The sequence below is a fragment of the Chiloscyllium plagiosum genome, unplaced genomic scaffold, assembly GCF_037043375.1.
Source record: "Chiloscyllium plagiosum isolate Xiang-an unplaced genomic scaffold, Cpla_swu_hap1 HiC_scaffold_13, whole genome shotgun sequence".
Lineage (NCBI taxonomy): Eukaryota > Metazoa > Chordata > Chondrichthyes > Orectolobiformes > Hemiscylliidae > Chiloscyllium > Chiloscyllium plagiosum.
In genome coordinates, this window is record NW_028270151.1 from 85,414,666 (window position 1) to 85,431,621 (window position 16,956).

The 16,956-nt window shown below is 42.0% G+C and overlaps 1 protein-coding gene across 2 annotated transcripts in view; it reads right to left on the reverse strand.

The window, feature by feature from the left end:
* Nucleotides 1-13,755: 13,755 nt before the first annotated feature.
* The window catches only part of LOC122555711 (histone deacetylase complex subunit SAP130-like), a 62,067-nt gene continuing 58,866 nt past the window's right edge, over nt 13,756-16,956 (reverse strand). For both annotated transcript variants that reach the window (XM_087993863.1, XM_043701758.2), the window contains exon 21: nt 13,756-16,080. In XM_087993863.1, coding sequence (XP_087849989.1) covers nt 15,922-16,080 — 159 coding nt within the window. In that variant the 3' untranslated portion in view covers nt 13,756-15,921. The remainder of the gene's footprint in view (nt 16,081-16,956) is intronic.

Here is a 16,956-nt window from a genome sequence, read left to right on the forward strand (position 1 = left end):
ACCATAGCCAATGTGCAACTCTCAATCCACATCAGATTACCTGGTCATGATCACATTGATTGTAGAGGCAATTCCTGTGTGCAAATTGGTTGTCTTTACTACATTACAGCAATGACTAAACTTCAAAAGCATTTTAGTGTCTGAAACGTATTTTGAGACATTAGTTGAGTATCATATAAGAAACAAGATTTTATCTTTATCTACAAATAGGTATGCTGAGTCTTTAAACTGACTCTACTTCTCTTAGATTCTTCTGCCTACCCTCACCAAGCTTCAATCTGTGGCCAGTGACTTGACCTCTGAATCTTTGTCCTCATCTTATTTTCACTTGTATTAGAATCCTTGTTGATTTTTCATATTTTATAAATTTTTATCAATTTTAGTTCAAAGCTGTCAACTGAAAACTGTGGGATGAGGATGACCTTTGAACTCCAAGCAGTAGCAAGTTAATCACAGGTTGATTCTTTATCAGAGGAATTCCATGGACTTTTCAACAGCGGAGAGACCAGTATGTTTAACCAGATAGCAGGTATTTGGCATCAACAAGGTCAGTACTTGGGAATTGGTTCTAGCAAGTCTGGGAGAGACCTACAGAGAAGCACTTGGTAGAGGTTGAATGATAACGTCATGGGGCAGATGGTCAGTCTGACAGGGAAAGGCCAGAGTTTTGAATTGGATTTATTGGGAGAAGGACTTTGGCTACTGATGCTACAGCATGAAGGTTTGAAAGCTGACTGCTGAACCTCCCATTATCAGCTATTGGAAGTTCAGAGAAGAGAAACTAAGTTATAAGTTTCACTGGCTTCCTCTGAGAGAACAGAAAGGGTGTCCCTGATCAACATCTTCGGGAAATCATTGAAGAAACAATCATCTATGCCAAAGGAACAATACACCGTGAAAACCACTCAAGTAATGTGACCACAGAGTCTCAAAGTCAGAACAGCACAGAAACAGACTCTTTGTTCAACCCATCCATGCCGACCAAATTTCCCTAAACTGAATTAGTCTCCCATTTGCCTGCGTTTGGCCGATGTTCCTTTAAACATTTCCAATTCCTGTACCTGTCCAAATGTCTTTTAAATGTTGAAACTGTACCTGCGTCTACCACTTTCTTACGCAGTTCAATCCATATACCAGGGCCAGTGGCTGCCAGGTCATCCTCCTGGTATTCAGGTCCGGTGGCATCAGCAGCAAGTGCATTCTCCCGCCATTTGGAGCCTGTGGCAGCAGGGTCATTCTCCCGGCGTTCGGGGCCGGTGCCAGCAAAGCTCCTCCAGCAATCGGTGATGGCAGCACCAGCACCAGCGGATTCTCCAAGATGGCAGCACTGGCAGGGCAACATCTGCAGCTGAAGTGGGACTCGTGGCTCGGCAGTGGCCTGGCCTGGCAGTGGGGCGATTGCGCGGTCAACGGTATCAGCAAAGTGGGCCCAGGGGTGAAGACATGGTGCCTAAAGTGGGGCAACTCCTGCATTGGTGGGTCCAGCACAGGCAGCAGCGAGATGGTGGAGGTCTCCCTTGAGGCTAGGTGCTGGCATGGACTGGGTCAGAAAGACTGATACTCTGAACTTTTTAACTTCTTTATTTTTCTAACGTATTCCTGTGGCCTCTAATGCTAGACTATTTATTTCTTCATCTTTCAAATTTTTTTTATTTCTTAAGAATTTGATCCTGAATATCTATACCTTGGTATCTTAGCAAAATTTTTTACTGTACTCGTTTGAGTATGTGACAATAAAGCTAATCCAATTCAATACACAAACCACACTGTGTGAAAAAGTTGCCCCTCATGTCCCTTTTAAATCTTACTCTTCTCACCTTAAAAATATGCCCTCTAGTTTTGAACTCCCCTATCCTCGGGAAAAGACCTTTGCTATTCACTTTATATATGCCCCTGATGATTTTATAAACCTTCACAAAGTCACCCTCAACCTCCTATGCTCCAGTGAAAAAAGTTCTACCTCTCCTTATACCTCATGCCCTCCAGTCCCAGCAACAGCCTCATAAATCTTTTCTGGACTGTCTCCAATTTAACAACATCTTTCCTATAGCAGGGCGACCAGAACTGTACATAAGAGCATAAGAACCAGGAGCTTCTGGCCCTTCAAGCCTGCTCCGCCACTCAATAAGATCACGACTGATCTTTTCATGGACTCAGTTCCACTTACCCGCCCTCTTGCCATAACCCTTAATTTCTTTACTGTTCAAAAAATTATCTTAGCTTTAAAAACATTTACTGAGGAAACCTCAACCACTTCCCTGGGCAGGGAATTCCATAGATACACAACCCTCTGGGTGAACAAGTTCCTTCTCAATTCAGTCCTAAATCTGCTCCCCCTAATTTTGAGGCTATACCCTCTTGTCCTAATTTTACCCTCTAGTGGAAATATCCTGTCTACTTATATTTTATCTATTCCCTTCATAATTTTATATGTTTGTATAAGATCCCCCCTCATTCTTCTAAATTCCAATGAATATAATCCACTCTACTCAGTCTCTCCTCATAAGCCAACCCTTTCAACTCCAGAATCAACCTGGTGAACCCCCTCTGCACCCCCTCCAGTGGCAGTACATCCTTTCTCAAGTAAAGAGACCAAAACTGCACCCAGTACTCCAGATGTGACCTCACCAGCACCTTATACAGCTGCAACATAACCTCCCTGCATGCATAATGACACCCAGGACCCTCTGCTCAGCAGCAATTTTTACCATTCAAGTAATAGTCCTTTTTACTATTACTCCTACCGAAATGGATGACTTCACATTTATTAACATTGTACTCCATCTGCCAGACCTTTGCCCATCCAATTAAACTATCTGTGTCCTTTTACAAAGTTTCACAGTCCTCTGCACACTTTGCTCTACCACTCATCTTAGTGTCATCCGTAAACTTTGACACACTACACGTGGTCCCCAATTCCAAATCATCGATGTAAATTGTGAGTAATTGTGGTCCCAACAGTGATCCCTGAGGCACACCACTAGTTACTGATTGCACTCATTTATTCCCACTCCTTGCTTCCTATTGGTTAACAATCCTCTATCCATGCTAATCCATTGCCTGTTACGCCTTGCATCCTCACCTTATGCAGCAATCTTTTGTGTGGCACCTTGTCAAATGGCTTTTGGAAATCTAGGTACACCACATCTACTGGGTCCCCATTGTCCACCATGTTCATAATCTCTTTGTAGAATTATTTAAGTATGATCTGCCGTTTATGAACTCATGTTGCGTCTGCTCAACTGGACAATTTCTATCTAGATGCCTTGCTATTTCTTCTTTGATATTAGACCTAAGCATTTTCCCCACTACAGGAGTTAACCTAACTGGTCTATAATTTCCCCATATTTTGTCTATCTCCCTTTTAAACAGTGGCATAACATTTGCTGTTTCCAAGCTGCTGGGACTACCCCAGAGTCCAGTGTATTTTGGAAAATTACAAGTGCATTTGTTATTTCTCCTACCAACTCTTAACACTCTGGGATTCATTCCATCCGGGCTAAGAGACTTGTCTATCCTTAGCTCCATTAGCTTGCCCAACACTACCTCTTTCAGAATAATGATTATTACCAGATCCTCACCTACCTTGGTCTCTTTGTCACTTACTGGCACGTTATTAGTGTCCTCCACTGTGAAGACCGATATAAAAATACCTGTTCAATGCCTCAGCCATTTCCTCATATCCCATAACTGAATGCCCCTTCTCATCCTTTAAAGGACCAATGTTTACTTTAGCCACTCTGTTTTATATATTTATGGAAACTTTTGCTATCTGTCTTTATATTCTGAGCTAGTTTATTCTCATGATCTATTTTACTTTTCTTTATAGTTCTTTTCGTGGCTTTCTGTTGACCTTTAAAGCTTTCTCAATCTTCTAATTTCCCGCTGATCATACTACTATGTATGCCTTCTCTTTCAATTTGATAGCCTCCTTTAGTTCCTTAGACACCCATGGCAGATTACCCCTTTTCCTACAGTCCTTCCTTTTCACTGGTACTTACTTTCGCTGAGCACTTTGAACAATTGCTTTGGAAGTTCTCCACTGTTCGTCAACTGTTCCACCATAAAGTCTTTGCTTACAGTCTACTTTAGCCAACTCCTCCCTCATCCTATTGCTCATCTCCTTTGTTTAAGCACAGGACCCTGGTATTGGGTTTTATCTTTGCACTTTCCATCTGTAATCTAAATTCAACCGCAACATCGCTCCTTCCAAGAGGATCTCTAAGAATGACATAATTAATTATTCCTGTCTCATTACACAGGATCAGATCTAGGATAGCTTGCTCCCTCATCGGTTCTATTACACACTGTTCAAGAAAACTATCATGGATATATTCAATGAACTTCTCCTCAAGACTACCCTGACTGACCTTTCTACCAATCGACATATAGATTCAAATCCCCATGATAATTGCCATTCCATTTTTACAAGCATTAGTTATTCCTTTGTTTATCGCCTGCCCAATGTATTATTATTTGGTGGCCTATAGACTACGAGGTAAAAACAATGACTGCAGATGCTGGAAACCTGATGAAGGGCTTTTGCCCGAAACGTTGATTTCGAAGCTCCTTGGATGCTGCCTGAACTGCTGTGCTCTTCCAGCACCACTAATCCAGAGCCTATAGACTACGCCTATCAGTGACTTTTTCTTCATTCCACCCAAATGGATTAAATCTTATTCTCCATAAAACCTATATCCCCTTTCACCACCCTGTCATCCTTGAATGTCAGAGCTACAGCACCTCCCTTACCTCCCTGTCTGTCCTTCCAAATAGTCTGACATCCCTGGATGTTTAACTCCCAGGCGTGACCATCCTCCAGAATGGCTACTAAATCATATTCATTCGCAATAATTACCTCATCCACCTTGTATGGTAGATGCCTCGAGCATTCAGGTAAAGTGTCCGAATGCTAGTTTTTGTACCTTCTTTATGAATTCCAACATCTCCATTAATAGTACCTCTTGAGTTATCTTTCCTTTTTACTTCTTTCAGTCTGCAATGTAGTTAAACCCTCCTGCACACATGCTAACCTGCTGATTTCCTTTTCATTTACCATCATACTTCCTGTCGTTTACCCTACCCCTCCAATTCATGAGTTAAAGACCTTGTGTTCAGTTGGAGACCGTCCCATCAAAACTAATGCCAATACCCCATGAAATGGAAACCCTCTTTCCCACACCACTGCCTTAGCCATGTGTTTACTTCCCTAATTTTCTTATCCCTAAACCAATTTGAACATGGATTGGGTAGTAATCTGGATATTATATTCCTTAATATCATTCATAGTGGGGGTCGATAATCCCCAAACAGATCCTCCTTCCTAGACTTGCCCATGCTGTTTGTCCCAATGTGGATCACATGAACTGATTCCTTGTCTTCCTGCTCCAATGTTCTTTCAAGCCAGTTAGAGATGTCCTGCACCCTGGCACCGGGCAAGCAACATGTCATGTGGGACTCACAATCCTGCTTACAAAGGATACTGTCTGTCCCCCTTATTATAGAATCCCCTGTAACCACCACTTGTCTATTTGCACCGCCCTCTGCAATGGCCTCCTACATCATGGTGCTGTGGTCAGCTGGCTCATCCTCCACGCAGCCCTTTTCCTCATCCACACACAGAGCAAGTACCTCATACCTGTTGGAAAAGGTCAAGAGAAGAGGCTCCTCCGTTTCTAAACTCAGGATCTCCCTACCTACCTCATTTACAGTGATACCCTGCTGTTGAAATACTTAATCTACCAGGTGTGACCATCTCCTGAAACAAAGCATCCAGGTGACTCTCCCCCTCCCGGATGTGCCGCAGTGTTTGAAGCTCAGATTCCAGATCATCAACTTTGAGCCGGAGTTCCTCCAGCAACCAACACTTGCTGTGGATGTGGCCGCTGCAGTTCACAATGAGGTTAGCAGCTCCCACATCATACAGCTACAGCACACCACCTGCCCAGCCATCTCTACTTAGTTACTTTATTAATTTATATAAAAACTTATGAGTTAATTAATTTCTTAATACTTTGCTGCTACGTTCTTCAAACTTAGTGCAGATTTCTTACCAGCCAATCATTCACAGCTTCCCTGTGACATCATCACAATGTTTTGTAGCTACAACGTGCCCGAGTTTTATACTGTACTGTACACAGTACTCCAAAGCTAGCTTCACCAACATCCTGTACAATCACAATATCACATCCCAAATCCTATACTCAATGGTCTGAGCAATGAAGGCAAGTATGCCAAACGCCTTCTTAATGACCCTGTATACATGTGCCACAGCTTTCATGGAACTTTTTTAAATTATTAATCACTAAATCAGTCTGTCTTTGTGTGACTATGGCTGAAAGCAAATGTTATGAAGTTTAAACATCAACACCAATTAGATTAATTTGTTGTATAATTTTTCTCTGCTAAAGTTCCTGTATTGTCAGTAAATCTTTTGTTGAAATCGATTATTCACAGAATCTGGGATTGATTATTCAAAAAAGTCAGGGTTCGTTTTGATGGCCTTTGAAGGTTTCATTTTTACTGTGTTACAGAGGTGGAAAGGCTCTTTTGGTTTGGCTGTCTATGTCCCTGTTGTAACACTTGAGTAAAGGACTCCAGCCATATTACCTTCAGTCAGGCCTCATTGACATTGGAATTCATCATCGCTGAACATGATTAGTGACTCTGATCCTCGAGTGTCAAGACCTGGACTGCTATGAACTTATCACCAATTGCACATACAACTCCCAAATCTTGAGGAATTAAAGTTTAACCTGCAAGAAATGCAAGAAAAAAATTGTAAGGAGTTAAAAGCCAGTCTTGCACAATTACTTTAATATATTTGCCCTGTGGGAAAATGTGCTTTTTGACTGATTATCAGGAATTATCCAATCAGGAGTGTTTTGTTTTTAAATTAATTCATGGGATATGGATATTGAAGTGATGATAACAAGGTCAGCCAGGTGGACCTCAAAGAATATGAGTTCGCTGATTGGGGCTCTTAATCTGGTCCAGTCAGGGAGCCCAGGCTGACAGACATAAACAGGAGTGCAAAGAGAAAAAAAATAAACAGGAGTGTGAGAGGTTCTGTTCCCTCTAAGAAAATAAAGAAACAGTAAAGGAGATCTGGAGGGCAGCTTTTTCACGCAGAGGGTGGTGTGTGTATGGAATGAGCTGCAAGAGGAGGTGGTGGAGGCTGGTACAATTGCAACATTTAAGAGGCATTTGGATGGATATATGAATAGGAAGGGTTTGGAGGGATATGGGCCAGGTGCTGGCAGGTGGGACTAGATTGGGTTAGGATATCTGGTCGGCATGGATGGGTTGAACCGAAGCTGTACATCTCTATGACTCAAAAATAATAAAATAAACAGGATGACCCCCCTCAATACTGTCTTGATTTAATCCTTACTCTCCCCTTCACCTTTTCTTTCACATATGCATTGCCCCGGCTTGTCACTGGTTCCTTGGCCACTGGGGTGTTTTTCCTGGTGGTGGAATAGCAATAGAGTTATTTGTACAAATCGTGTTTTCACTGTGTCCTGCATCGACACATACGCAACACAGGTACTGGGGAAAAATAAGCACAACAGCTGTAAAAAAACACCAAAAAACCAGGAGTGTCAGACATTCTGTTCACTCTGAGAGCTGGCTCTGAGGGAGCTGGATCAGTGTCAAGGACTCTCCACTTGTCTATAAAGACTGACTTCGTGATGCGATACTGGCCTCGGTGGAGTTATTTCAGGTGTCACTGAAGCATTCATGGCCTGTCCATAATTGCCCTTGAGAAGGTGGTGGTGAGCTGCCTTCTTGACCTGCTGCAGTCCATGTGTTGTAAGTTGACCCGCAATGCCCTTAGGAAGGGAATTCTCGGATTTTGACTCAGCAACAGTGAAGGAATGGCGATATATTTCCAAGTCGGGGTGGTATGTGGCTTCAGGGGAACTTGCAGGTGGTGGTGTTCCCATATATCTGCTGCCCCTGTTCTTCCAGATGGAAGTGGTTGTAGATTTAGAAGGCGCTGTCTAAGGATCATTGGTGAATTTCTGCAATGCATCTAATAAATAGTGCAGATTGCTGCTACTGAGCGTCACTGGTGGAGGGAATGAATGTAGTGTCAATCAAGTGTGCTGGTTTGTCCTGGATGATGTCAAGGTCTTGAGTATTTATGGAGCTGCAGCCATCTAAACAAGTGGGGAATATTCTATCGTACTCCTGACTTGTGCCTTATTAGGTGATGGACAGGCTTTGGGGAGTTAGGAGGTGAGTGAGTTAATCGCTGCAGTATTCCTAGCCTCTAACTTGCTCTTGGAGTCAACATAATTTATTTGGCTCTTTCAATTTCTGGTTAATGGTAACTCCCCAGGATGTTGATAGTAGTAGATTAAGTAATAAGATTAATTCTTGTTGAAGACAGTCATTGCCTGGCATTTGTTGAGGTACAAGTGTTACTTGCCATTTGTCAGCCCAAGTCTGGATATTTCCAGATCTTGCTGCATTTGGAAATGGACTGCTTCGATATTGCAAAAGGTGCTGATCATTGTGCAATCATGGACGAACATCCCCATTTCTGACCTTTTGATGAAGGGAAGGTCATTCATGAAACAATTGAAGATGGTTGGGCCTAGGACACCAACCTAAGGAACTCCTGCAGAGATGTCTTGGAGCTGAGATGACTGACCTCCAACAACCATGACCATCTTTCTTGTGCCAGGAATGACTCCAACCAGCAGAGAGATCTCTCCCTCTCAATCCCGCTGACTCCAGTTTTGCCAGAGCCCCTTGATGCCACGCCCAGTCAAATGCAGCCTTGATATCAAGGATAGTCACTCTCACCTCACCTCTGGAATTCAGCTCTTTTATCCATGTTTGAACCAAAACCGTAATGAGGTCAGGAGCTGAGTGGCCCTGGGGGAACCCAAACTGGGTGCCACTGAGCAGGTGCTGCTCGATAGCGCTGTTGGTGACACCTTCCATCACTTTACTGATGGTCGAGAGGAGACTGATGGGGCAATAATTAGCTGGGCTGGATTTGTCCTGCTTTATGTAGACAGGAAATATCTGGGCAATTTTCCACATTGTTGGGTAAATGTGGATGTTAAAACTTTACTGGAACAGTGGTGCGAATTCTGGAGTACAAGTGAGCAGTACTAGTGCTGTAATGTTGTCAGGATCCACAGCTTTTGCAATATCCAGTGCCTCCAAACATTTCTTGATGTCATGTGGAGTGAATCGAATTTGGCTAAAGACTGGTATCTGTGATACTGGGAACCACTTAAGGATACCGAGATGTATCATCCATTCAGCACTTTTGGTTAAAGATTATTGTGAATGCTTCAGCCTTTGTTTTTGGCACGGATATACTGGGCTCTTGCATCGTTGAGGATGGGAATATTTGTGGAGCCTCCACCGTCGGTGAGTTGCTTAATGATTCACCAGCATTCACAACTAGATTAGGCAGGACTGCAGAACCTAGATCTGATCCATTGGCTGTAAGATCGCTTAGCTCCGTCTATCGCTTGCCACTTATGCTGTTTGGTGGCTTCACCAGGTTGACATCTCATTCCTGGGTCTGCCTGGTGCCGCTCCTGGCCTCCTCATCTGCATATTCCATTGAACCAGAGTTGATCCACTGGCTTGATGGTAATGATTGAGTGGGGATAATGCCAGGTCATGAGGTTTCAGATTATGTGGAGTACAACTTTGCTGTTGATGGCCCACAAAGCCACATGGATGCCCAGTCTTGATTTGCTAGATCTTTCTGAAGTAGTGCTGCTGCTGAACATCTCTTTATGGTGGACATTGAAATCCACTACCCAGAGTACGTCCTGGCCCCTTGACATACACAATGATTCCTTCACATGTTGTTTAACACAGAGTAGTACATGTCAACCAGATGGAGGTTTCCTTGCCAATGTATAACCTGATTGCATCAGAATTCATGGTTGAGAATGCCCCAGGCAACTCCCTCCTTACTGTTTATCACAGTGCTGCTGTGTCCTGCCAGTAGGACAGGACATATCCATTGGTGGTGGTGTCAGGGACGTGGTGACAAATGATTCTGAGTATGACCATATCAGGCTGTTTCCTGCCTAGTCTGGGAAACAGCTCTCCCAATTTTGTCACAATCCCAAAATGTTAGCAAGGAGGACTTTGCAGGGTTGACAGAGCTGTTTTTGCCACCATCACTTCTGTTCCTTAGTCCACTTTCATTCATTTTTCAATATTTTCTAGCTGTTGGTACAACTGAGTGGCTTGCCAGGCTGTTTCAGAGGGCAGTTAAAAGGCAGCCATACTGCAGTGGATCTGAAGTCACATGCAGGCCTGACCAAGTAAGGATGATAGATTTCCTTCCCTGAAGGACATTAGTGAGGATGGGTCTTTAAATCAATTGACAGCATTAGATTTTTGATTCCAGATTTTAATTGAATTCAAATTCAATGTCTCTGTATAGGATATCAATTCACTGGATAAATAGCACATCAAAGGCTTAACAGGTCACAGTAGGGTTATGCCACCCTTGAGATCCTCCATCTTTCCTCATCGAAACCTAGAAGTATAATCCTCTATTCAGTCTCCATCACGCGTTTTTCTAGCCTTCTTTCAAGTACAGCTTTACGATTTACTTTAATCATCCCATGCTAACAAGTGGGGCAGCTCAGTGGCTAGCACGCTGCCTCACAACACCAGGGACCCAGGTTCATTGCCAGCCTCAGGTAACTATATGGAGTTAGCACATTCTCCATGTTAGTGTGAGTTTCCTCCCTCAGCCCAAAAGATTGTCTATGCTAAATTGTCTGCATTGGCCAAGGATGTGTAGGGATAGGGCAGGGAAGAGGCTGGGTGGAATGCTATCTGGAGAGCTGGTGTAGATTTGGTGGGCCGAATGGCTTGTTTCCACACTATAGAGATTCGACAATTCTTACCGATCTTTGGATAAAGAAGTTTCTTTATCTTCTGAATATCTGATTTGAATATTTTGTTACACGCATGGTCTCTGATATTCTCTTCCCACCTACCCATCAAAACTTTTCAGAATTTTAAAGACCTCACTTAGGTCAACCCTCAGCTTTTCCCTTCTTCCAAAAGCAACTCAGCCTGTCAAAACGTCCCTTATGTCTACACCCACACATTCTTGGTATTTTTCAGAACAAACCTACTCATACCAGAATGAAGGTGGAAGAGGCTGAAGTTAAAAGAAATGTAATTGGGATTTGAATGGCTCAGATATTAGAAGGGGACAAGGCTTTGAATAAGTTATTAGTGTGGTTTAATAAAGACTGGACACAGCTTTGATGGGGATGAAATACAGGCAGCAGAGTTTTGGCTGATGTGAAGTAAATGTGCCATGGAGATAGACTAGTCAAGAGATTCACAGAGTAAATCACGTCTAAAGAAACCCAAACCATGGATCGGGCTCAAGGGAGGGACGAAGCATCAGAATTCAATTCAACTTTGCACATTAACACCCCCCATAAATCAGTCAATTTAATTTGCATTATTCAAGTACTCGGCTTTGGTGCAGTAGCTTATCAGACTTTTCAGTGTCAGCACATATATCTGACAACCTGCTGCACGCAGTGTCTCTGGGACAGATACAACAGCCCAATATGCAGTTATGAAAAGCAATAATAACTGTGGCTGCTCATTCGCAATTACTATAATGACTTCAAACAACCATTGCTAGAGTTGACAGCATTGAGTTGGCAGCACAGTTTTGGACAATATTACCAGGAAGCATTGCTTTAGCTAATTCTTGAACCTAAAAGCGGTTGCTTGCTGCTAATGACCAGGATCTCAAAACAAAAAATAAAGACTTTAGAAATAGAAGGAGCATACAAAAAGACATCTAGCAATTCTAACATTCTCTGAGGCATTACGACAGGACATATAGCATAGAAGACAATATTTTTGCAGGAAGGAAATAAACTAGTGCAATGGTACAGGTCCGAGGTCTGATATGAAGTAGAACATTTTTTGAAGGAGTAACTATTATAACAAGGAACCATTTAAGAAATACATCTGGATTTTCAGAAGGGTTTCAGGTTCCTAAATTAGGACTGTAAGAATTGAAGGCAATCTGTGATAGCCATAGGCAAAAATAAGTCCAGAATAAATGAATGATTTTAGGATGGCACACTGTAACTAAGTTACAGTCCAAGTACAGAACTCAAGACTAAGCTACTTAAAAATCTATACTAGTGAATTAAATGAGGGAACCAACTATAATAAAGTTGGGTAACCATACAAAGCTAGGTGAGAAAATGGACTGATGACAAAGAGGCTGCAAAATGTGGATTGGTAATGTCACTGGGTGCAGCACTGGCAAAGAGTATACTGGGCAAGTGTTGCATTATTCACTTTAGCGGAAAGAATGTAAAAACAATGGTTTCGAAAACAGAAGCTCAGTAAATGTTCATATGCAAGGTGAATCATGGAAGTGGCAATTATGCAGATGCAACAAGAAATTAGGAAGGCAAATGGTATTTACCCCAACTCTCTTACAGTAACAGTTAACAGTAAAGAAGTATTTGATTACACAGCACTTTAAAGAGATCACACCTGGAATGCTGAACACTGTTTTGGTGACCATACCCAAGGAAGGGTATTGGTCTTAAAAGGGGGTACAAATGTTTCACTAAATTAACTCCTGTGATAAGGAAAAAATAGTAGTATCAATCCATATTCTCTAGAATTTAGAATCTGAAATATGAAATTCTTAGAGGGTTTGACAAGATAGATGATTTTTCCTCTGGCTGGAGGGCCACACTCTCACGATAAGGGACCAACCGTTCGGAACTGAGTTGAAGAGAAATTTACTCACTTGGGATTGTGAATCTTTGGAATTCTCAGCTGCAGAGAGTTGCAGGTGCCCAGGTGGCGTACATTCAAAACTGAAATCAGTCAACCTTCAGGCATCAACAAATCTCAGGTCTGTGGATCAGGCAGGAATGTGGAGTTAAAGGAGCAGTTGTGTTATGTAGATTGAACGGCAGAGCCACATTGTCTTGCCCTGCAGCTTTTTCTTTTAAAAAGAGGGGTGTAAGACAAAGTGGAGAACTGATAGCGACATGGCTTTTGATATCATGTACTAATATTGTGTCACGACCAGATCAAAGGCAGCCTTATTCCTACAGCACATGGATACTGCTCTAACTAAGACAATTACTTGTAGCACAGGAAGATTTTCTATTCTTTTGCAGTTGTACTTCAAGCAGCCTAGGTAAGGGTAAATCAGAAGTGGAAATTTGCAAAGTATTCCCACCACCGTACACACTTCTCCTCACTAGCGAATTGGGTGACAGTCGAATGCATATTGGATTCAGATAGCGAGACGTTAGCCACTGCTTTGATCAAATGCTGGAGCTTGTGGAGTGTTCGAAAGTCAAAGGGGGCTGTGCTATCATGCTAAGTATAATCAGCACCCCGCTCCCTTGGCAACATTGAGAATTTCACCCCCTCACTAAGCCTCCCAACAGACTAGCGGTGTCTCCTTTCTCTCTGTGACAAATTACCATCCTCACACTTGCTAAATTTGGTGGCTGCAAGAAGTTTCCAGCTTCAGTCTTACGTCTTACATGCAGTATCCCTGAGGGATGGAAATATCATTGGGGTTAGGGGTCATCTCCCAGTAAGGCAAAAATCTCAAAGTACTGACAATGTAGCCCACTGGGAAAAATGAAGTCAAATTGTAAAAGTAGCACTGAAAGAGACAAAATACACCCTTTAGGAGCTGAAGTGATACAAAAGGAAATAAATATTTAAACTGTGAAGTTCAAAGTCATAGCTTTGACCTTTATTACTATAAAGTAAAAATGATATTAAAAATACACCTCGAAGGAGAGAGAGAGAGAGATATTGGAAAAGATACAACACTTGCTGTTGAGGAGTGTGTTTGGGATGGAAAAAGTGTTAATTGGAAAAAAATTGCAAGGGAACAGTAATGAAACTGGACATCAAGGAAATTATTGGTTTTTTTGAAATATAGTTAGTCAGCTCTAACAGTACTCAACCCAAAGACACTCCGTGTGCATAGGCAATTATGTCTCAGAGACCTGCCTCACTACAGTACAATTAACCACATTTTCAGGGAGCAAGCCAAGTGCAGTGTTGTATCTTGAGCACTGATCACAGCTCCAAGAATATAAATGCAAACCTTGGGAAAACTGCACGGATTGCAGGCAAAGAATTGAGGAACTGGCTGACACTGATCATCTCACAAAATCATTAGCAACAAAATGGTCATGGGCCTCAGACAAAGAAAAACTGACTTTAGCCCAAACTTACTTTTCAGTTAGTTACCAGGCCAAATACCTTCCCCAAATTCAATAACTGTGACCAAATCAGTAAGCTAGGGAGATTCAAAAACCAGCAAACAAGACAGGTAACATGGCCGCTATTCTGACATGGTACGAGCTTTGGAAAATACAAACAGACAGATACACACTGAAAAACTATACAATTCACAGAGCATCAGATTTTTCAGAGAGATTTGCATTATTGGTATAAAAGCTTGTACTGTTTATTAATGATCTCCAAGTGTATATGTACAAGAAACTGCAACACAAACTACAAACATTTCACACAAACTCACTTCACAATAGCAGTAGTCCAGGCTTTACCTACTGAACCTTCTGAGTACAAACACTACTGGTCAAACACCAAACACATCGAGTCTGCGCTAAGAGGCAAGCGGTGTGTGGGGAAGGAAGAAATGCTGCCAAGTCTAACGAGAAATGTGCGAGCTTTCATTTTTGTTTTAAAAAATCTCAGTTATTCCACTTTTTTTTAAAAAGTTCTGTTAGAAAGACCATCACATGGTAAGACTCTGTACTTCACCAGCATAGGAATCTGGTGTGGGGAGAAACTGAGAACTCAGCTGAAACAATGCAGCACTCAGTTCCAATCAGCCTGGTGAGATAGCAAGAGATGCGGAGAACTGACTTCCTCTGCAGACCAAAAGTGTAAAGCTATTCTTTGTAACAGATTTACAATTCTGTTGTACATCCTGTCAAGAGTCACACCAAACTCTCAATACAGTGAGGGCCCACCAGCAGATGAGTTTGATTCGCAAACACCTTTTTCTCCCCTAAATTAAAGCAATGGAAATTATAGGGATTTTCTTTTTCTCATTGAGAAAACAGTAGCTTGAGTCACTCCCAGTCATCACAGAAGACCACTGAACTTTCAGGACTGAGAGTCCCATTCAACAAGCACAAAGGACAGCCATAAAAGCAACCCTAAGATACAAACCTCTTCTACCTGTAGAAGAGGAACACAAACTCTGACTGGGGGACTTCTTCCTCTGTCACCTACATTGCACTTGCATGCTCACTAACAGTAGGTGTTGGAACGAATCATTCTTCACATCTGCTCCACAGCCAGCCCTCTTAACTCCAGCAACTGACCAAGGTCACCAATCGAGATGAGTGAATTAGCATCCTCTCTTGCTCTGTAAACCAACAGAAGTAATGAACTGTCGCTAATTCAGAGGAATGGATAATCCATTAGTACAAAATTCACACCCCAGAGATACAAAGTTAACAGGAAAAAACTGTAGGTTAGTGTGAATTTATTGTTTCGAAGTAGTTAACAAAGGCTAAAAAAAAGCACGGGAGGAAGAAGCCCTGGTCTTTTAGCTCAGAGGATATTTCCTTGGTATCAAAGGTTTCAAATTGGGTCAAAATCAAAACCTTTTTGTAGGTACTCATGATTTTCAAAGGGGAATGGGGGCTTACAAATCAATCTATCACTGTCTGACCAACAATGGAAGCGCTTTTGGGAAGGTGAGTGCTTCTTCTGCTGTGACCCCTGGACACACTGCAGCATTGTTCATGTTCTGTAGAACCTATGCATCACCTGCAAATCTCGGCTTTATTTAGATACCAAACTAAACATCTATACAGTGGCTTTAAAACAGATACTATCCAACATGATGTTTTAGGACTTTTCTTTCCTCTTCAATTTAGACACTTTTTTGACTGTGCCATTTTTGTTGAGGAGCTTCAGAACTCTATCCTTATGATCCAGAACCTTCATCATGGTATCTTTGGCCTCGGTGATCTGGTCAATAACCAGTTTGCAGCGTTGCATGTTTCCCTGTGAATACAATAGTACAAAAGTAGTTTGATAGATGTTAAGAAATAAATACCCACATCAAGAACAGCAGAGTAACATCATAAATAAAACCCATTACGTACAAAATTTAACAGCACAACTAAATATCAGATGCAACACTGGTGAAAATTATCGAATACTTTGTGCTAAGGGTGTGTGTTAGGAAAGAAGGGTGAAAACAGATAAATACATTCCATTGACCTTTGTTTAAGAAAGAGATTAAGATCTGCTATATTTCATGTTGTCCAGTTTGAGGCCTCTCAGTTTATTCAGTCCGGATGCAAGGCCACGACATTTATCATTTACCTTGAACCCATCGGAAATAATACATACTTTCTCCATCAACCAAGCTAATTTCTTACCCTGGGCAATTCTATACAGCCAGCTACATGGCACAGCCGATTCATTTCATTCTTCATTCAGAGGACTTATTGATTTAGCTACCCAACATTTATTTCCCATTCTGAACAACCCCTTTAAAGGTGCTGACTCAAGTGGTGGCTTAATTCATTCAAGTGGTTCACTAGGTCATAGAGTCATACAGCACGGAAACAGACCCTTCGGTCCAACTGGTCCACAGTGACCATATTCCCAAACTAAACTAGTCCCACCTGTCTACGCTTGGCCCTTAACCCTCCAAACCTTTCCTATTCATGTACTTATCCAAATGTCTTTTAAACATTGTGACTGTACCTGCATCCACTACTTTCTCTGGCAGTTCATTCCACACACAAATGACTGTACTAAAAAAAAATTGGCCCCTCATGTCCTTTTTTAAAACTTTTTCCTCACATTAAAAAATATGCCCCCTAATTTTGAACTTGCCCATCCTTGGGAAAAGACCCTTTGCCATTCACT